This window comes from Pelodiscus sinensis, chromosome Z (genome assembly GCF_052426305.1).
Source record: "Pelodiscus sinensis isolate ZL-2025 chromosome Z, ASM5242630v1, whole genome shotgun sequence".
In the NCBI taxonomy this organism is placed as follows: domain Eukaryota; kingdom Metazoa; phylum Chordata; order Testudines; family Trionychidae; genus Pelodiscus; species Pelodiscus sinensis.
Genome location: NC_143085.1, coordinates 11,992,427 through 12,012,350, shown reverse-complemented (window position 1 = coordinate 12,012,350; position 19,924 = coordinate 11,992,427). Strand labels below are relative to the sequence as shown.

The following is a 19,924-nucleotide window of genomic DNA, read 5'->3' as shown; positions in this document are numbered from 1 at the left end:
TGATCTGGAATTTATTCTTAGAACTATTAATTTAATCTGGTACTGATTGTAATCACTTGATTTAAATAAATCATTAAATCAGGTTGAGGCTTTATGACATCAGCTTGAAAATTTATGCTATTTTAACATTTTAAATTAATTAAATTATGATTTTTTTTAAAAACAATGCAATTATTGGTAAGAGATTTTACTTGAATTTTTTAAAACACTATAGACAAAAATCAAAATATTGAAATTAAGTTCCTAATCTTGAAAACCAAGCCAGAATATAACTTTATCAACATGAACAGTCCTAGGCATTCACTGAGGCGACTTGTAGACTTAAAGTTAAGCATATTTGTAAGTGTAAAAGCGGTTAAAATTATGTCTGTATTTTTTTAAAAGTAGTATCTCACTTCAAAACAAAGTGATTCCATGTTAACAATGCAAAGTTATTTATACTTATCCAACACATTAATAAGTATTCTAACTTATGAATACATGCATCCCTGCATTTTCAAAACAAAGTGCTTAAAGTTAAGTTAAATTCAAAATTTACGTTCCTACGAGTGGGATTTTCAAAAGCACCTACATTATTTAGGAGCACAAGTCCTATCAATTTCAAACTGCAAGTCTTGAGGAGCTTTGAATTGTTTTTGCTTTAATGGCTTGTGGAAGTGCAGTGAGATGTTGGCGGGGAGGCAAGTTGTGAATATAGCTCAGGCTGTTTGCTTATCTACCTCTGTGTGAATTCGTGCTAGTCTCACAGTAAAGATGTTAACAAGGCCCTGGATTAATATTTTTCAGCAGCAATAAGAATTTACAGTGTGAAATCTCATAAGGGTCAGGGGATGGGGGCTACACACCAGTTAGAAATTATGTAAAATGGGATGAAAGAAATGAACTTCAAACCACAAATGGAAATTTTAAAAAATCAAGATTGATTTTTAACTTTTTAAAATCATGATTTTTATCTCTCCGAGTTCAAGGACTATACACTTCCAGATTTCTCAATGGTTTATGGTCAGGCAATCACATAAGAGAGACAGACAGTAAGTTATGATGGCAGTGTCTGTCCAAACAGGTGAAGCTTAAAATGAGTATTACAGGGTGCAAAGACAGCAGACAAAACAAACGTCCTACCCCAAAGCCTTTGGCTAAGGCCGCTGCTCCTTGGCTACGGAAGTAGTTCCAGCTGATATTAAGCTCCTTTAGTCCAGTATTTTCTGCTACTGCCATACCAAGAACCTCACCTTATGAAACAGATTAAGAAAAAATGTGTAAAGGCCCAACAAAAAAGAATCAGGCAGTTAAGCAGGGCTGGAAGCTCAGATTAGAATAGGTGACAAATTAAAACAGAAGATTTTTCTTTTATTCATCTTGTGGCTCAAGCACAGTAGCGAGGCTATGGGAAGAGCCAGAAAACAAGACCCATGTGGTCAGAGACCACTGAGTGCACATGACCCCATATGGCAAAACAGAGCCCAAAAGTGCTGCAACCAGAATGGGGCAATTCTTGTGAGCAGGTGAAGTCCAGACTAGTGCCTACATCACACAAAGAGATCTACTTTATAACTCAACCTTGTGCTCCCTAGTGTCACCCTTGAGTGAGATGACAGTCCTTGAGAAGTGTTCTCTCTATTGAAGGCTCAGTGGGCTTGAAAAAGACATGGAGGGAACATCAGGATTAACTGGAGGATAAAGCAACAGACCAGGACAGAAGAAGGGAAAGAGAGTACCGAATGGAAGTCAGAAAAGATGGGAGAGAGATACAGCATCAGCCTGCAGGAAAACCAAAAGAGAAGTAGAGTTCATCACTGAGAATCAGCAGAGATAGAGCCAGTAACTAATGGGTGACCCTGAAAGGAAGGAAGGAGACAGATAGGATTAGAAGGAAGGACCAAGTAAGAAGGGAAAAAAAATCCCAAACCATCCCCATTCCCAGGAAGACTCTCCCTCAGGGCTCTAGGTGAGGGGAGGAGATTCCCACAGATTTCAGTAGGAGACAAAGGATTTGAAAGTCAATGGATATTCTTCCCTTGCCCATTAGATTCTGTTCAGACTTCTTGCCCTGAATCTCAAGCCCTACAACTCACTGCTCAGTCTACATCCCAGTCCTGGACTCCATTTGTATTCCTTATGCACTCTCTCCACAAGTACCACCAGCTTTAATACCCCCCACTTTCCTTCCCCAGCTTCTCCTTGCTTTCTGCCATACTGCGCTTATGTCTGAATATCCTTCCAAAGCAGAGTCTCCAAGCCCTCCTCGCCCTGCAGTCAAATCCCATCTAACATCCACATCTGCACCACCCCCCACAAAAAAAAAACACACTGGAAAAAACAGCCATTGCACGTGGTAAGTAATGTTTTCTTCTTTGAATAGCATCCCTATAGATCAGAGGTGGGAATCTTTTTTGAGTTTAGGGCTGCTGACCCACAAAAAAATCAGTCAGGGGCTGCATGCAAGTGAGAAGTAAACAAAAAACAAACCCTCACTGATGTGGCCCCTGACTGAGAAGGAGAAAGATACTCCTGGTATTCCCCTTGCACACCAGAGCCTAGGGGGGCCCAGGCTAGTAGATTTGTGTGCTCCAATCCCAGAGGGGCAGTGGGGGCTGGCGTGCCAGCATGGGCTCCCCAACGCTGGGGGGGAGCCCTGAGCCTTGGAGGCTGGATCCAGGCAAGATGGAGGCTGCATCCGGCCCCTAGATCTTAAGTTCTGCCTCTCCCACCCCCCGGCTGTAGGTGCGCTACTCGAGATGATTATTTAGCATTACCCTCTGTGGAAGCAGGGGGATTCAGAGTCAACTCTAAAATTGAAGACAGAACACTGGAGCCAACTATGCCATTAGAAGCTGAGGCATGAGTGACTACATAGTGCTCAGCAAATGTATAAATGGACGTCCAAGTCCCAGCTCTACATATTTCTGCCATGGGAATGCTCTTATGAAAGGCTATCGAGGTAGAGAGGAATCTCATGAGCTAGTACTCTGGGACGCTGAAGATCTCAAGATTGATAACAATAGGTAATGCAGCCACATATTCATGCTTAAGATGGCATCATGCTTCATCGCTCCTTCCTGCTTTGCCAAGACTTTTCCCCTCTCAGAAATGAACTCTTTCTAGTTTTCCCTTCCTCTACCACTCTCACTAATGTCTTCTATTCTCCTTGTCTTGATCTATTGCTGCTTTCATTCTGCTTCTCTCTTCAGCTCAACCCTCTTTTTTATAGCCTTCCTCTTGCCTCCCACAACCCAAGTGATCTATGGGGGAGGGATCTGGTAAGAGAGTCAAGCTGGACAATTTTGACTGCCATAAAAAACAACAAATAGTCTGGTAGCACTTTAAAGACTAACAAAATATACAGATGATATCATAAGCTTTCGTGGGTACAGCCCACTTCTTCAGATGGCCGGAGTGTTGGATGTCCAGAACCAAAATAAATGAGGGAAGAAGTAGGGGGAGGGAAAGAAGGGAAAAAAATGGGAGGAGTGGGGGACAGACAGAAGCAGAGGGTAGATAAGTATCAAAGGGTATGTCTACACAGCAAAGTTATTTCGAAATAACAGCTGTTATTTTGAAATAATTTTACTAGCGTCTACACAACCAAACCGCTATTACGAATTAATTTCAAAATAGCGGCACGCTTATTTCGAATTTGGTAAACCTCATTCCACAAGGAATAATGCCAAATTCGAAATAGCTATTTTGAAATAAGTGTTGTGTAAATTTTTTTTTATAGAGAGAGATATTATAACTGTCTCAGAGGCCAGCTGTCAGCACCACTTGGTGGCCAAAGAATGATGCAAGTGAGCCCAGCTAAAGAGCTCACCCCAGAGAGAGACAAAATCCCCATCAAGAAAAGATGAAAGTCGCTCCTGCCATTAACTGATGACTCATGGTTATACAGCACCCTGGGGCAGTAGGATAGAACAGGATCCAGAACATCTGTCCAGCAGACTAGCATGAGCAACTTAGGATGGTAATTATATCCCATCTGTAGAACTGTGTGTATGAATGCATGTGGTAGATAATTTTAGTAACTAGGGGCAGTAAATTAATTCTGCATTCACAATAAATAAACACAGCATATTGCCTTATCTCCCAAATAAGATTCTACTAGTTCCATTTAAGTGTATTAGTTGGAGTGTGTGAAGAAGGTGCTAAACCCCTGCTGAAAGGGACTGCTGTGGAACCTACAAGTTTGGGGAATGAACAGGCTGCATATCATTTCCCCCCCCCCCCCCCCCCCCAGTTTAGAGCCACAAGGCCAACAGTGTGTGCTGCTTTGGCACATGCTGGTCAGGGCCCCAGGCCAGAAGGTCTTGGGCTTTTCTGGGGCTCTGGCCCAGAGGGCAGTGGGAGAAGGAAGGAGCCTGCCTGCTATTCTGTTGGTGAGGGAGCACTCCTACCAGAGTTTATTCTCCCCAGATTGCTACAAGTGGGATGTAGTCAACAGAAGGGGATATGGAGGAGAAGCCGGACTGGCGGAGGCAAGACCGGGCACAGCAAGGAGAGGTCAGCAGAGATGACCCGTTACCAGCCACTGCCCTGTATCTGTCTGCACACACCAGATTCCATAGCCCATAGCAGTCAGCCAGTGCCAGCCAGATATGGGACAGGGGAAAGGGCCCTTTTGACCAGGAGCTGGCACATAGTTAGAGCTGTGCTGATGGTCAAATGGGAGGAGCAGCATGCCTGACATATTGCACCTTCACCTCTCCATCAGCCTTGCATATCCACCTCCCTCGTTAGCCACTGGACACCATGACTGCTCACCACCAATGAGCAGGGAGCTGGTGATCAGGAATCTGACTAGCAGCAGCACCACCTGCTGATGGAGAGGGAGGAATGGAAACAGAAAATATGGGATAATTTCCCATTTTTTAAGGAAAAACACACAGGAGGACTTAAATATGGGTCTGTCCTTTTAAAACAGGACATCTGGTCACTCTATGCATGAATCATTCCTGTATTTAAAGTTAGAAATATAAACTACTAGCAGGTGATGCCCATCGTAGGCCGGGCAAAGTAATTTTGCATGGAAATATATAGGAAAGTTCAAGAAATTAAATATACGTAATAGATTTTTTTATAAACGTGCTTGCAAATGGGAAGTAAAAATGACCATTTTAAATTTGTAGAATTTCATCTTCAAACATTATTCATTTTATTGAATAAATTACAATACGTGGTACATTTGAACCAAAACTTGTAACGCTTCTATTACTCTTTCCATAACTAATTGAATCATTTTATTATTTGTAACAGTAAAAATGTCCTTTGCAGTGAACAGGTGACTCAATTTTAAATTTGTTAGCAAACAGCAAACTGCAGCCAATGCGAGCCTGGAGGCTTCGTGGCTGCAGAGCCAGTAAGTAAACAAACTGGAGCGGCCTAGTAGCAGCTCTCTCAGAGTGGGTCTGCAGACCACTTTGAGAAACACTGATTTAAACCTTTCACCCAACATAATCTGGTATAAAAAAGTAGTGCATTCAACTAATTTAAGTGGCAGGATTGTTTATGAAAAAATTGGTATTTTTAGGTAATAACTTTATTTTGCACAAACAAATCCACAAACAAATTCTTCAAAATATATAGTAGAGAAACCTGTCTCTCAAGAAGTCATGCTAAATGAGGATCATTAGTAATACTGAGTAGGAACTTTTTGCCCAATACTCAGGACAATGATCTATGTACAGACTTGTTTTTCCTGTAAGCCTGTCTGGCTCAACAAGACAGGGTTATAGGATTTTCAGAGAAAACAGATTCAGTGGTGTCTCAGCACATCAACAATGTTCCCTCTACATTTTTCCATCCACGTGCGGGCAGAATAAATATTGTTATATACAGTGAGACGTGCAGATGTGCACCACCAGTAGAAACATGCTGGTAGCTGTGGATGCTGTGGACACTGATAATCACCTAGGAGGCATTTGAATCTCTCCTAAGTGGCCACCCAACCGCTCAGTTTACAGTGAACACTGCAGACCCAAGGCAATTGTGACCCATCACATGTATCACCTCATTTCATTCCCCACGTCATCAAAACCAATGGCATTTTTACTCTATTTGCTTTCTATTTCTTCTGTCTCTAGACATTCTGTCCTCTTCCTCCTCCTTATGGTTTTCTTGTCTTAAAGAGGGATTTAAATAATGTGAGGGATGCCATTCAGCACATGAGAGAGAGTGAATGCCAGCAGGAATAGAAAGTTTAAGAGATGGATAGAGAAAAGATGGTTAGACCTGAAGACGCAGCAGGTCAGGAGACAGGACACAAGGACAGCAGAGATGGAGGCAGGTGGAACTTTCCAGGCCTCTGAAGATGAATAATGAGAAACATGAACTTAATGCAGAAACTGAGATGATGCCAACTGAAGGAAATAAAAGAAAAGAATGAAATGATCTGACTGGAAGGAGATGATTTGTAAACGATCCATTTTCTGTTGATTACAGAAGGACAGAGTGAAACACAAAGTATCTGAAAAGGTGGCAGACAAGAGATGACCAGGGTGTAGAAAGACAGGATGAATTGAGGAGAGAAAGAAAAGGATGTCTTTTTAGAGAAAGATGTGACAATGAGTGAGGATCTTAACATAACATTCAAGTTATAAGCCTGAGTGGTGAAGAAGATGTTGCTTACAGATGTGGGAGGAAGCAATGGCAGAAGAGAGAAGTTCAATTTTCACCACTTTGAATGTGAATTTGTAAAAAGATACAGCTAGACAATCAGAGGTTCTACAAAGACACTGCTTTACCTGATGTGTCACCAAGCATGTTATGAGACAGATCCAGAAATTCCATTTTTTTGTTAGCCAGGATGGCATTTGCTAGATACTTAGCAGCATGGTCATTAAATTCATTTCCTGAAAGCTTAAAACTAACAACTGTAGTATTCTCTAGAAGCATAGCAGAAAGGACTTCAGCTCCTACAACTCCGAGTCTGTTGTCAGATAAGTCAATATCTGAGAAGGGAAAAAAAAACACACAACAAAAATTACCATATGGCTTGTGATGGATGAGAGGAGTGCTGTCCTTTTCTAAAATATCCCAGCATTCGCTAAGTTTTTTGTATAGTTCCTGGTAATTTTGTACACTACCATCCTTCAAATAATTTTCTGATAACATTTTGATTTCCTTCGTGTTGTCACATAATTGAACTGAAAGATAAATGGAAACAGTCTCAGGAATTGATTTTTTTAAACGTGTTTCAACAATTGTAAAGGTTTCAGCTGCACTACATTTAGAGACAGTGAAGTATCTTTCTGCACAGATGTCTTCAGAGGGATCCATTCCCTTAAAGGCCACTTCTGAAGCTGTCCTACAAGATCAGCAGAGTTTGGAACCAAATACTCTGTCTGCAGTGATGCAACTGTAACTAAAGCTGAATGCCAGGAAAGCAGTTCTCTGTGCTTTAATCTGTTTTTCCTCAGTTGCCATATAGCACCTAGCAATCAAGAATGCTTTACTGAGTATATCTTTTTGTTTTGTTAATAAAATCTTCTTTAAGGTTATGATTCTTATGTCCTGAAAGATAATAGGAGGTCTCTGAATGCATGACTAAGACTGAGAGGTCAGCTATCAGAGATTACAGTTTGTTTTCTATTCTTTCCCTATTCCTTCCCCGCGCCCCCAGCTTGCTGGTGGTAAGACAGCTCAAGGTACCTCTCTGGAAGAAGTTCCCAAGTGACTTCTTTCTGGGTTCAAGAAGAAAGTGTTTTTTCACCCCCACTTGGATGGTTGCAGCATACCTCCCAAAGTCAGGGAATCTGTGACCTTGGGGAGTTTTTAAACAGAAACCTATAAAGCCAAGGTATTTTGAAGGTCTCTTGCGGGTCTGCACTTTCTGCATTTGAAGTGCCAGAGTGGGGAACAGCCTTGACATGGTGGCTATGCAGGTGGAATCATTTTAAACCAGGACCACAGACCTCATGATTTTAAAAGGACACAATTTTCCCTGCTTTCTGTTGCTGCCAGAGAGAGAAAAGGCACACAAAGTTGAATCTGCAATGCCAGAGTCAAAGCCAGTTATTTCATTTTTTCCCTAGCTTTTGGGGCAACTGGATAGCTAGGTTAGAGTAGAGTAGGAAAGCAGCTCAATGAATGCATTTGCAATTGGCTAGAGAAGTCCTGGAGCTACCAACCTTTCCTAAGTAACACACCGAGGTGAAAACTGCCCTAGATCAGGGCCAGACATCCACCTCCATGGAAGACCTGTACAACGGGGAGGAGGAACAAGAGAATGCCCTCTGAGGGCAGGAGGGAATAACCTGGTAGGGTCAAAAACAGACGGTAGTGGTCATGCCCCTCCCATACCACAGGCACCAATGCGGGAAAATGTCTCTAAAAGAGGCTGGCCTCTAACTAAAGAGGAGGTGGAATTCTTCTTGAAGATGAAGTGCTTGGAAGCGGATGAGAAGGAAGAGCAAAGGTGCTCTGAGGCAGAGCAGAAGGAAGAGCAGAGGTGATTTAAACTGAAGAAAGCTGAAAAACTGGGTCCTCCAGCCATACCGACTAACCACCTTCCTCCAACTAAAGCTTCCCAACTCAGTAAGTTCTGAGTATGCAAGGTAGGAGATGATGCAGAGATCTTCTTAGTGAATTTCTAAAGGTTATTCAAGGTTTCTTACAGGCCTACACATTCTGCATTCAAAGTGCCGGAGTGGGGAATAGCCAAGAGGAGATGTAAGAAAGACTTCCCTCTCCCTATGGCAATACTGCTGTAAGAGTTTTCCATTGCATATCGCTACAGTTCAAAAAATGAGTTTACCTCCCCAAAAGCTGAGACTAGCTGAAATAGTGGCTTTGCTCTTTTTAACTTCCTGTCCACTTTAAGGCATGTGTGATAATTAACCTGCTACCAACTCTCTCAGATATCTAGTGTATAAAGGTGACTTTGAGCTGGATCTCTAGCTATACCCAATGGAAATCGGCACTCAATTGTGCCTGGTGCACCACAGACACTTAGGGAAAGGCAGCCCCTTCCCCAAGGAACTTGTCTAGTGCAAAGCTCATTGGTGATTTTGTGCTATAGCAAAGATCTGACCATTTTGCAGCTCTCCTTCTCTTTGCACACAGATACAAAGTCTCCCACATAGGCATGGTCCCAGTGTGCCACAGCCTGCACATTAAAAAGCCAGCTCTCATTAACTAAAAGCAAACACTAAAAATGCATCAGTAAAATAAATATTAATGCAACATCTGCATTCACTTCATTGGATAATTTCCATTAAAAAAATATCAAGAGAATTGTCCAACGAGCTCTCTGAATCATAAATGTTCATTTTTAACAAAGCCTGGCATCAGGGATTAATATTCTCAGAAAATATTTCTTGGGGCCCCTCATGCACCCCACTTTCAGAACTCCACGCTTGAGCAGTAGGACAGTAGATTTTGTGGGGAATTGTGGTGCCAAGGCTCTTGTGAGTTTGAAAATATTTAAAGAATATTTGAGCTCACTTGCCACATTGGGGGAAGTTCCAAAAGACTAAAAAGAAGTCTGATGCTTAAAACAAAACCGAACAGGAGGATCTGGTTAGTTACAGGCTGCTTGAAATTTAAAGAATGATGGGGAGAAATCTGTTTTACAGAATGATCTGGATTGTTCACTAAGCAGTCTCATTTGAATGATATCCATGAAGACAGCCAAATGCAAAGCCATACATCTAAGAACAAAAGAGCACAGATTATGCTAACAAGATTGGGGATTGTAGCTGTGAAAGCAGGAACACTGGAAAGGACTGAGATCATGGTCCCTCTGGCCAAGGAAGTACACAACCCTATCCCCCCCCCACACTTCTCTTAAGCTCCTGCCCCTTCCCCCGCCCCTGCTCTGACTTTGTCCCATCCACATTGCACTCCTTCCTCCAAACCCCCAGCCTGCCTCTTCCCCTTCCTCCTGGAGCCTGGGCTCATCTGTTAGTCTTCAGTGTTACATGCTGCTCCCACCCCTCTCCTCTCTCTGTGCTGCTGCCACCTCTGTATTAAAGGTAACAGCGTGGGGAGGGAGGAAAGAAGCAGGAGCCAGTGCATGAAGGGAGTCAGCTCCCTGTGCATATCTTCCCCCCAGTATTGCTGCCTCTGAGGCAGCAGCGCAGAGAGCGGGAGAGGGATGGGGAGTCAGGCGGCTCCGACAAGAGCCAGTGCTCATGAGGAGCCAGCTGTGCACCATTTCCCTGGGAGCTGCCCCTGCATGTAAACATGTAACCACTGAATTTTTCAGTGGTTCCACGATTACATAAATACATGTGTTTTAGCTTCCCCAACAGGAAGAGATTTTAAAAGCCTCAATCTATTTAGCTTATGCAAAATAAGATTAAGAAGTGATTTGATCATGGTATAGAAATACCGACACAGAAAAGAAATTTCTGAGAGCAGATGGTCTTTAATCTAGCAGAAAAAAGTGGAACAAGATCCAATAGCTGGAAAAAGAAGCTAGACACACCAAGGACGAGATCTAAAGATGCAAGTAGTTAGAAGTGAGTGTAATTTATCCGTAGAACAATTTACTAAGGATTCAATTCCATTAGCTGAATTCTTTAAATCAAGGCTAGATAACTAAATGATGCTAGAACTGGAACAGAAGTTACGGGCTTGCTGCAGAAGTTACTGGATGAGTTTCTGAGGCCACTTTCAGTGTGCAAGGTGAGACCAGATGATCATAAGTTGTTCCTTATGCCCTTCGGATCTAAACATCTCCCATTTAAAATGTTAGATTTTAGGAAACACTATTATTATACCACAAGAAGAGCTCTGTGTAAGCATGTCCCTCTCATCAACAGAAATTGGTTCAATAAAATATATTACCTCCCCACTAGGGATGTAAAAAAGTAGTCGACTATTCAACAAGCATTTGCTGATTGGATAATCTTTTGACTAGTTGATATCCCGCACTCCCACCCCTTTGAGACAGAGGCAGCAAGGGGGAGAGGGAAGAGTACTTCAAAGTGGCATTTCAAAGGCACAGCCACTGCACAGCTGATCCACAGATCAGCTGTGCAGCGGCTGCCCCTTTAAAACGCCACTTCCATGCCTTTCAAAAGTGTAGCCATGGATCCCGGGAATCAGCTGATCCTGGGCTCCGTGCAGCACTTCCCCAGAACCCGGGATCTGCTGGGGAGTCCCCAGCTGACCCTGGGCTCCCTTCCCCTTTGAAACTACTACCTCCGTGTCTTTCAAAGGGGCAGCCATGAAGCCATGGGGACTACCCAGCTGAACCTAGGCTCCATGCAGCATTTCCCTGGAACCTGGCTGATCTTTCGAGATTAATATTAATCAAGGGTGTAAGCTCTTAAGTCAATACATTTTGATGTATGTTTCAAAAGGTATCAATATTTATTGAAATGCAGTTCTGAAAAGCAACTGTAAAAAGGGCACGGAGAATTCTATGTTTGTGCATCTAATAGTTCTAAGAGCAAATTTACATAATTTATAAGTAAAACTACCACAGCTAGTGCACAAAATAAGCTACCAACACCAGCTCAACATCCCACAATTCCTCCCTGATTGCTACTTTGATAATCTTGTAATTGAGAGGATAGTAGGCAAACTGGGGATGGTGGTAAGTGGAATGGGAATTGGATGGGAAGAAAAGGGGAGATACTCTTCCCTCACATGCTTTGCCTTCATACCTTAATATCCACCTGTTGGAGCCTAGAGCTACTCCAGCTTCACTAAACCCCATCCACCAGATAACTATGATAAGAGATATGGGTTCAAGTCTCTGCTCCAGAACAGGGATTTGAATTAAGGTCTTCCACATCCCAGGTGAGTGTTCAAATTACTGGGTTTATAGTGAACACTACCACCACCCTTTTCTTTGTTTCTTTTCACAATAAAGAACGGATACAACTTGGGACTAGCTGCAGGAGTGGGTTCATGGCTGAGACTTGCAAGCAGAGACAGGCTCCTCCCTATGGACAGAATTAGGGACATACTTTCTTTTAAGGAATGGGGCCTGACCACTTTCTACTGGCCAGTTTAAGTGGCTACTTGCTCAATTTGCTAGCTGCTATGGATTCCTTTTTTAAACACCCAACTCTCCCCATGCTTTGTCGGGAGATATTGGGCATCTCACTCAGAAATATATATCCCAATGGATCGCAGGACACTTAAAATTAGGTGTTACAAAACTGAGCAAAATCTACTTTGCCACTCTTGCCCAGTCCCTATAGTACAGATATTAGCTGGACCATCATGGATGGGGCTTAGCTCCACTTGCCTGTATTTAGAGGGGGAGGGATAGCTCAGTGGTTTGAGCATTGGCCTGCTAAACCCAGGCTTGTGAGTTCAATCCTTGTGGAGGCCATTTGGAGCAAAAATGTGTTGGGGATGGTACTTGGTCCTGCTGTGAAGACAGGGGACTGGACTCGATGACCTTTCAAGGTCCCTTCCAGTTCTAGGAGATAGGCAATCGCCATTATAGAAGACAGTTTTCCTAACTGCTGGTCTGCTGCTCATGAAAACTCAACCAGGAATCTAAACAAGTTAAGTTTTTTTCTGCCTTGTGCATCATCAACAATATCCTGCAACTATTTTCCTAAATTCCAGTTCTGTTACTGAGTCATGAGCCGGAGCAGAATCCAGCTCCCTCTCTCAGAATGCTTTGCAGCAATAACAGGAGTAAAAATATATTTTAGTCAATAAAGACACAAATTCACAAAAGTAAAGACTATGAATACTCACAGAAGAACTGAATAAAAAGTCACTGTTTTAAACAATCACTTTTCAAAGTAGGGCTCAATTCTGTAGCCCTCTTTCATGTGAGTATTGCTAGTTGAGTCAACAAGATCGGCCACATATGCAAACAAGAACTTTCTCCTCTCTCATAAAACCTTATTGCCACACATGCTTCACAACAGAATTACTTTTTAATTAAGACACAAACCTGAAATGTAACAATTTTCTTTTAACATCTCTGCAACTGCAGCTGCCCCTTCTCCATTCAGCCAATTATCACTCAGGTTTAACTTTACAATGGAGGTGTTGGTCATCAAGGAAAGTGCTAAAGCTTTGGTGCCCTAGAACAAACAACAACAAAATGGGTCACTCACAGGTTAATTTGGTACAATGAACATAGTTAGTAGTTTGTCTATTTCAGCTCGTCTTAACTTTGCAAGAACAAAAGCTTCCAGTGCTCTCTGTGCATTTCTGAAGAACAACTGAAAAAGAAGAACCTCTTAATGTAGTAGAGGGCATCAGCTATATTCAATAAAGCACCCAACAATAGGTCCTTTCCTGTTGACTGGAAAAATCAATGGCAACATTTTCAACAACTTCAGTGGGTGCATAATCTAACTTAAGGAAAGTAGTGGAAACCTTCTTGTGTGAGTAAACATGAAGGCTGTGTCTACACTGGCATGAATTTCCGGAAATGCTTAAAACGGAACAGTTTTCCGTTATAAGTATTTCCGGAAAAAGAGCGTCTACACTGGCAGGCTGCTTTTCCAGAAAAGCCCTTTTTCTGGAAAAGCATCTGTGGCCAATGTAGACGTGCTGTTCCGGAAAAAAGCCCCGATCGTCATTTTCGCGATGGGGGCTTTTTTCCGAAAAAGACTACTGTGCTGTCTACACTGGCCCTTTTCCGGAACAGTTTTCCGGAAAAAGGACTTTTGCCCGAGCGGGAGCAGCATAGTTTTTCCGGAAAAGCAGCTGATTTCTTACAGTAAATCATCACTTCTTTTCCGGAAATTCAAGGGGCCAGTGTAGACAGCTCACAGCTTATTCCGGAAAAGCGGCTGCTTTTCCAGAATAAGTGGCCCAGTGTAGACACAGCTGAAGAGAAGGAAAATTACAAATGTTAGATTTCTTGAACTCAAGGACACGCGGTGCTTTCACTCATCAGTATTCTTAATCAATAACTAGTAATACTAGGATAAGTGCCATTTATGATTTTATTTGTTATTACTCTTAGCATCTGGAGACACTTTTGGAATTAATGACTTAATTTGATAAAAATATTTTAAAAATTTGGAAGTGGACATTGACATTATCCATCAAAAACTTTAAAAAAAAATCTCTATACTTTCCAATCCTAACCACAGTATAAGTAACAAGAAGATGGTTTATATCAGTTCTAATTTCCCTAATTCTGCCGTGTTTATTACCATCATAGGTGAGTACTAAGGCTTACAGCATTTTATGGCATGAATCATGCAGGAGAGTCAAGTGTTCCTGAAAAGGAATTTGAGTAGAACAAGAAGTAATTATGAACATATTGTGGATGAGACTGTTTGACACTAACCTCCACAGAGAATTTCTTTAAAGAGTTTTGGAAAGTTGTTTGAACATATGAATTTTAATCATATAACATATGACACACACACACAAACTGTTTACACCCGAGGATGATAATAATCTCATCACACAGTTCTGGGCATTTCTGTAGGTGAGATGGAGAGAAATCTAATCCAGAATCCCTCAGAAAGAATGGCCGGGTCTCGTAATGATAAGACTAACAAATTGCCCTTGAATGTGCTAGATTTCATGCGGTATCTCATTTAGCTTAAAATATTTATATTGTTTGAATGGACTCCTTTGTCCTTCTTAGATGAAAGACCACTGTCCCTAATCGCCCTTGCTTTATAAGGCGTAACTTCTGAAATTCTTAAAATGTGTTATTTTTTCTTGCTCTGGGTTTAAATTAAGCCCCCTTGTTCTGGCCTGCCGACAACTTCCAATAGATCATTTCATTTTATTTTGTTCATGCCCAAATGTGTTATATGTAATGCTGGTCTATACACAATGTTGACCACAAAACCAAGAAAATGAAAAACTAATATTAGTTTGTTTGGTAAGTATCCTTCATTCCCCATCAAGAGACTGGCATAGCCACCACACATTGCAGTACACACATGAGTAAGACGCACACATGCGTCTTAGCCATGCCTAAGGGAAAAGTGATTTATTCTGTGTTCTGTCACTTACCTGTGGGCCAAGTCCATGGTGCTTCATAATTAGTTCAGAGTCCTTCATGTGATGCAGGAAATAAGATATGGGTACCACACCATATCGTTGGCAAGCTGCTATGTAACTGGTCTTTCCTGTTGGGTCAAAAGGTTCCTTAGTTTCTACATTAGAAAAGAGACAAAGGACAGAGGAAAACAAGCTGTACAGAAAAAAAGACAACACTTCTAAATTAATAATTTTACAAAAAAAATTACCACAAAAACAAAAAGGAATATTTAGAACACGTGACACTTCTTTATAGCACCTTCTCCAGAGCCTCCATGCACTCAAATGTTACAAAAGTGAGGTAAAACTCAGAAAAGCAGAAGCTGTCCTCGCATATTTAATCTTACACGTATTTGTTCTGTAGGCATCCTAATACAGTTTTTTAAGTTATGTGATCCAAAGCTGACAGAAGTCAATGGGAGTCTTGCCATTGATTTCAAACCAGTTTTCGATCAAGGCTTTAGTCCACAAGTTACATATATACTTGAACATAAGTCCATAAGCCGTCCCACCCAAACTTACAGAAAAAAAAATGTTAAAAGTCAATGACCCATTTACAAGTCGACCCTAGTGTACAGACTTCCAGTCCCAACGTGGGCTGAGGGATAAGCTGGCTGCAGGCACGGAGCCTTTCAGCTCCTATTGGCTGCTGTTTCCAACCAATGTGAGCTGAGAGGCTCTGTGCCTGCAGACAGCATGTCCTCTCAGACTCTGCAAGCAAACAAATCTTCCAGAGTGTCAGTTACTCCCAGAGTAACAGGATGGGAGCCAAAATTTGCAGACAGAGTTCAGGACTCGTTTCTTAAAAACAAATGTGCTAAGATTTTATTTTTATTTAAATTATATCCACATGAAATTTGACCCTTCCATTTCACAAAGTGCTAGATCTTACAAGACAGTCAAAAATACAATGAATGACAGCACTATTGAACTGAGTGTTTTTGTTTTGCTTATGTTTGTAAAGAGAAAGAAAAATAAATTAAGCATACATGCACTCTTCACCTAGAGAAGATCAGGGAAAATTGTACATTCACTTCCAGTTCTGATAGTGTTCTAAAGATACAAGAAAAATTGTGCCAAATCCAAGCTATGTGATGCTGGAAGAGATTCCTAACATTATACACATTAGAGCAGTTGACATGTTTTGTACCTTCTATTTCAAGGTCAGTATCCCACTCTTCCTCCCTCTTGCTATCCTCATCAGACTTCTCATTGTTCTCATTCCCCTCCGAATCACTCAAGTGTGTTTGTTCTGTTAGTAACATCGCTTTCCTGGGGCAGAGAGTGCTCACAAGTAGACCTGGGACCAGTCTTAAAATACATGAGAAAGTTACATACAAATTCTTCTTTTCAATAAACAAAGATAATACTCTTGGTAAGTAATGCAAATGAGGGAGAAACACAGCTGCTCTGTAACCGCTATTATTATTGAGCCAGCACATATTAACATTACAGTAAGAAATCCAATGAGTGATTCACAACCACCAATCTCATAAATTATTTCTGTACTAATGGAAGCAATTGGATTATTAGTTTAAAACTAAGAAACAGCCTTGACCTGCAAGGCCCATTTCTAGTGGTGAGGGATAGAAGCATGTTCATTCAGAGCTTACACTTTCAGCTGAAACTGCTAAAGAGTATAATAGTAACAGACCTCTAAAACTGGACTTACCATCTTTACCACACAATACATGTCAGACACCTCCAGTGACTTTTGGACATCTCATCTGGTACAACATTTCAACTGAATTACTTGGACGGGAAAGACAACTAAAGCAACATCTGAACATAAATCTGATGCACTTGCAGCATCTTTAACCCAATGTCCTCAAAGCGCTTTTGAAACATTAGTCTGGCTAATCTCTCACTCTTGGAAGATTAAATCCTAGTCTTCATCAATTTCACTACCACCTCTCAGAAAATCAGATTAACTATGTCAACATAAAAATCCTTTCCAGCAATATAGCATACATCAATGCCGGGGATGGGCAAGATGCAGCCAATGGGCTGCATTGGCCTGGCCAGGCACTGAGTCAAGCTTGCAGCTGCCTTGCTACAATCCTTACCACAGGGCAGCTCAATCTGCTTTAAACTGTGGGGGAGGGGAGGAGGGCTTCATGGATTGTTCTGGCCAATAGAAGCTGAGAAATTTTGCTGGCATCAGGGACAGCATGCAAAGCCTCCTCTTTCACTCCTGCCAGTGCAGAGCCGCATGGAGCAGCCTGGGACTGTAGCAGACAGCCAAGGAGCTTGCCCCAGATTCCTGCAGGGCTGCTGGCCAGGAGCCACCTTGGTTAGTGCCTCCCAGCAAGAGCCTGCATCTGGTGCCCCACCTACCCATTCTACCCTTCACTCCCCCCCCCCTCCGCCAACTACTGCCCAAAGCCACCACCCAAACCTCCCTTCTCTCCAGATCACTCTTTCAATAGAAAAGTGGGGAAGGGCCACACACCAAAATCTCAGAGTGCCCCCCCCCCCCACAGACATTGCAAATGATTGCCCAAGAGAAGTGGGACCAATATCCACAGACATCCACCGTGTCTAATACCTAGGGATCAGCCTATTGAAAATGATTGCCCACCCCTGAGCTAGAGGCTACTTTGAAAAAAAAAATACAGCTCAGATCTTGGAGACGGGCTGAGATCTTCCCAGCAGGTGTGCGCCCTGCCCGCTGCCCTTTGGGTTCCCCCACACGCTGGGAACTTTGCCCTGGGAAATTCTCCCAGGAAAACACCAGCACGGCAGCGGCGGGCTCCTAGCACCTGCAGCCAGGTCGCAGCCGGGCAACCCCGCAGCCGCGTCTCAGGCTCAGCTGGGAAACAGCCCCGGGCGCGGGCTGCCTGCAGCCTCCCTCGCGGCGCAAGGTCCCCGGGCTCACCTCGCCGCAGGGGCGCGCGCCGCGGCCACTGGGCGGCTGGGCCGGCGCGCGCTGCAGCATCGGGCCCCTCGGAGCGCTCGCAGGGAACCACTTAGCGCCTCGGGGATCGCCTGCCCTGAGGGAGGGGGGGCGGCTGCTCCCGGCTTGTTGTGCCGCTGCCATGGCAACCCCGGGAATCGCGCGCGCACGTGCGCCCGCGCCCGGCTGCCGCGTAGCAATGGGCTCTTGTGGTAGCGCGGTCCCGGGAGGAAAGCCCCACGTGGCGCCTGGAGGGGAGGGCTCCTCCCGCCCCCCCCTCTCCCCGCAACTCACCTGGCCTTGTGGGGGGCAAGGGGTCAGAGTGGGGGGAGGGACGCTCAGTGCTGGGGCAGAGGGTTGGGGTGCAGGCGTGTGAGAGCTGATTCGGGGTGTGGGCTCTAGGGTGCGGCTGGAATTGGGAGTGAGTCCTGCACTCAAGACGAATCCGAAGCATTGCTACAGGCTGGAGACCCACTGGCTAAGCAGCAGTTCTGCAGAAAAGGACCTGGGGCTACAATGGGTGAGAAACGGGATATGAGTCAACAGTGCGCCCTTGTAGCGGAGAAGGCGAATGGCATATTAGGGTGCATTAGGAGGAGCATTGACAGCAGATCTAGAGAAGTGATTATTCCCCTTTATTTGGCTCTGGTGAGTGTTGTGTCCAGTTCTGGGCCCCCACTATAGAAAGGATGTGGACGCATTGGAGAAGGTCCAGCAGAGAGCTACCAAAATGATGAGGATGCTAGAGCACATGACCTACAAGTAGAGTCTGAGGGTTTTCAGGCTTATTTAGTCTGAAGAGAAGAGTGAGGGGGGGATTTGATAGCAGCCTTTTGAACTTCTTGAAGGGAGAGTCCAAAGAGGATGGTGAGAGGCTGTTCTCAGTAGTGACAGATGGCAGAACAAGGAGCAATAGTCTCAATGGCTACGTCTACACTGGCCCCTTTTCCGGAAGGGGCATGTAAATTTCACCAGTCGTCGTAGGGAAATCCGCGGGGGATTTAAATATCCCCCGCGGCATTTAAATAAAAATTCCTACTTTGAAGTAGGAATAAGAGCCTCCGGAAAAGGGCGCTTTTTCCGGAGGATCGGGGCCAGTCTAGACGCTGTTTTCCGGCTTTTTTAAAAGCCGGAAAAAAGCGGCGGACATTTTTATTTAAATGCCGCGGGGGATATTTAAATCCCCCGCGGATTTCCCTACGACGACTGGTGAAATTTACATGCCCCTTCCGGGCCAGTGTAGACGTAGCCAATAGGTCTAGGTTGGATATTAAGAAAAACTATTTCATTAGAAGAGTGGTGAAGCGCTGGAATGGGTTACCTAGGGAGGTTTTGGAATCTCCCTAGAGGTTTTTAAATCCCAGTTTGACAAAGCGCTGGCTGGGATGATTTAGTTGGGGTTGGTCCTACTTTGGGTAGGGGGCTGGTCTCAATAACCCACTGAGGTATTTTCCAGTTCTAAGATTCTAGAGGGTTGGACTACAGTTGCCATTGGGTAGATTTGAACCTGGGATCTCTGGAGCCCCTAGAAGTTGAGCTATAAAGCCAGCTGGCTCTCAGCTTAGGCTGCAGAGCTCTCTCACTTTAAATGGTCAAAGTGCCACTACTGGTTATGCAGGCTCTGAGGTGGGGCTAGCAATGATGTTCTTGGGGTGCAGGATGGTGCTCAGGGTGGGGGGATACTCAAAGTAGGATAGAAGGTTGGGGTTTGGGTTTACCTGGCCAGCTCCATGCAAAGGATGGCAAGTAAGTACCCCTTTCTTCTGTCCCCATCAGCTGCATGCTGGGGCTGCTTCTCTTCCCACTGCAGCTCATAGCCCCTGTGTGGAGTTTAATAGGAAGCTATGCAGCTTAGGGGGAACTTATGCTTCTCCACTTCACATAGCCATTGCCCCTTGGGGAGATGGATTAACTACATAGAGAGCATCCTTTTTCAATCATTTTTATTTTCCATTTGTTCTGATACTAATTGGGAGCTGCTAGGTTTTAGAGGAAATAAATGTAGTCATGATTGGCCAATGGATATTTTCCCGGCTGGATTGGGTTGCTGCAGTACAGTTGCACAGGAAGGCCCTAAGCGTGATTTAGTGACTGTAA

General features: G+C 43.6%; 1 protein-coding gene across 4 annotated transcripts in view; it reads right to left on the bottom strand.

Moving 5' to 3' along the window:
* LRRC74B (leucine rich repeat containing 74B) overlaps positions 1 to 17,950 on the bottom strand; it is a 33,996-nt gene extending 16,046 nt beyond the window's left edge. Inside the window, exons 1-6 of one of the 4 annotated variants that reach the window (XM_089775242.1) lie at positions 17,810 to 17,950; positions 16,082 to 16,242; positions 14,905 to 15,047; positions 12,866 to 12,998; positions 6,981 to 7,139; positions 1,123 to 1,232 (exon numbers count right to left, since the gene is read on the bottom strand). In XM_089775242.1, the coding sequence (XP_089631368.1) occupies positions 1,123 to 1,232; positions 6,981 to 7,139; positions 12,866 to 12,998; positions 14,905 to 15,047; positions 16,082 to 16,196 (660 nt within the window). In that variant the 5' untranslated portion in view covers positions 16,197 to 16,242; positions 17,810 to 17,950. Of the gene's footprint in view, positions 1 to 1,122; positions 1,233 to 6,737; positions 6,945 to 6,980; positions 7,140 to 12,865; positions 12,999 to 14,904; positions 15,048 to 16,081; positions 16,243 to 17,809 lie in introns of all 4 variants that reach the window. The other 3 variants (XM_089775240.1, XM_089775241.1, XM_089775243.1) reach the window with 3 other exon arrangements.
* Between the last annotated feature and the right edge of the window lie 1,974 nt (positions 17,951 to 19,924).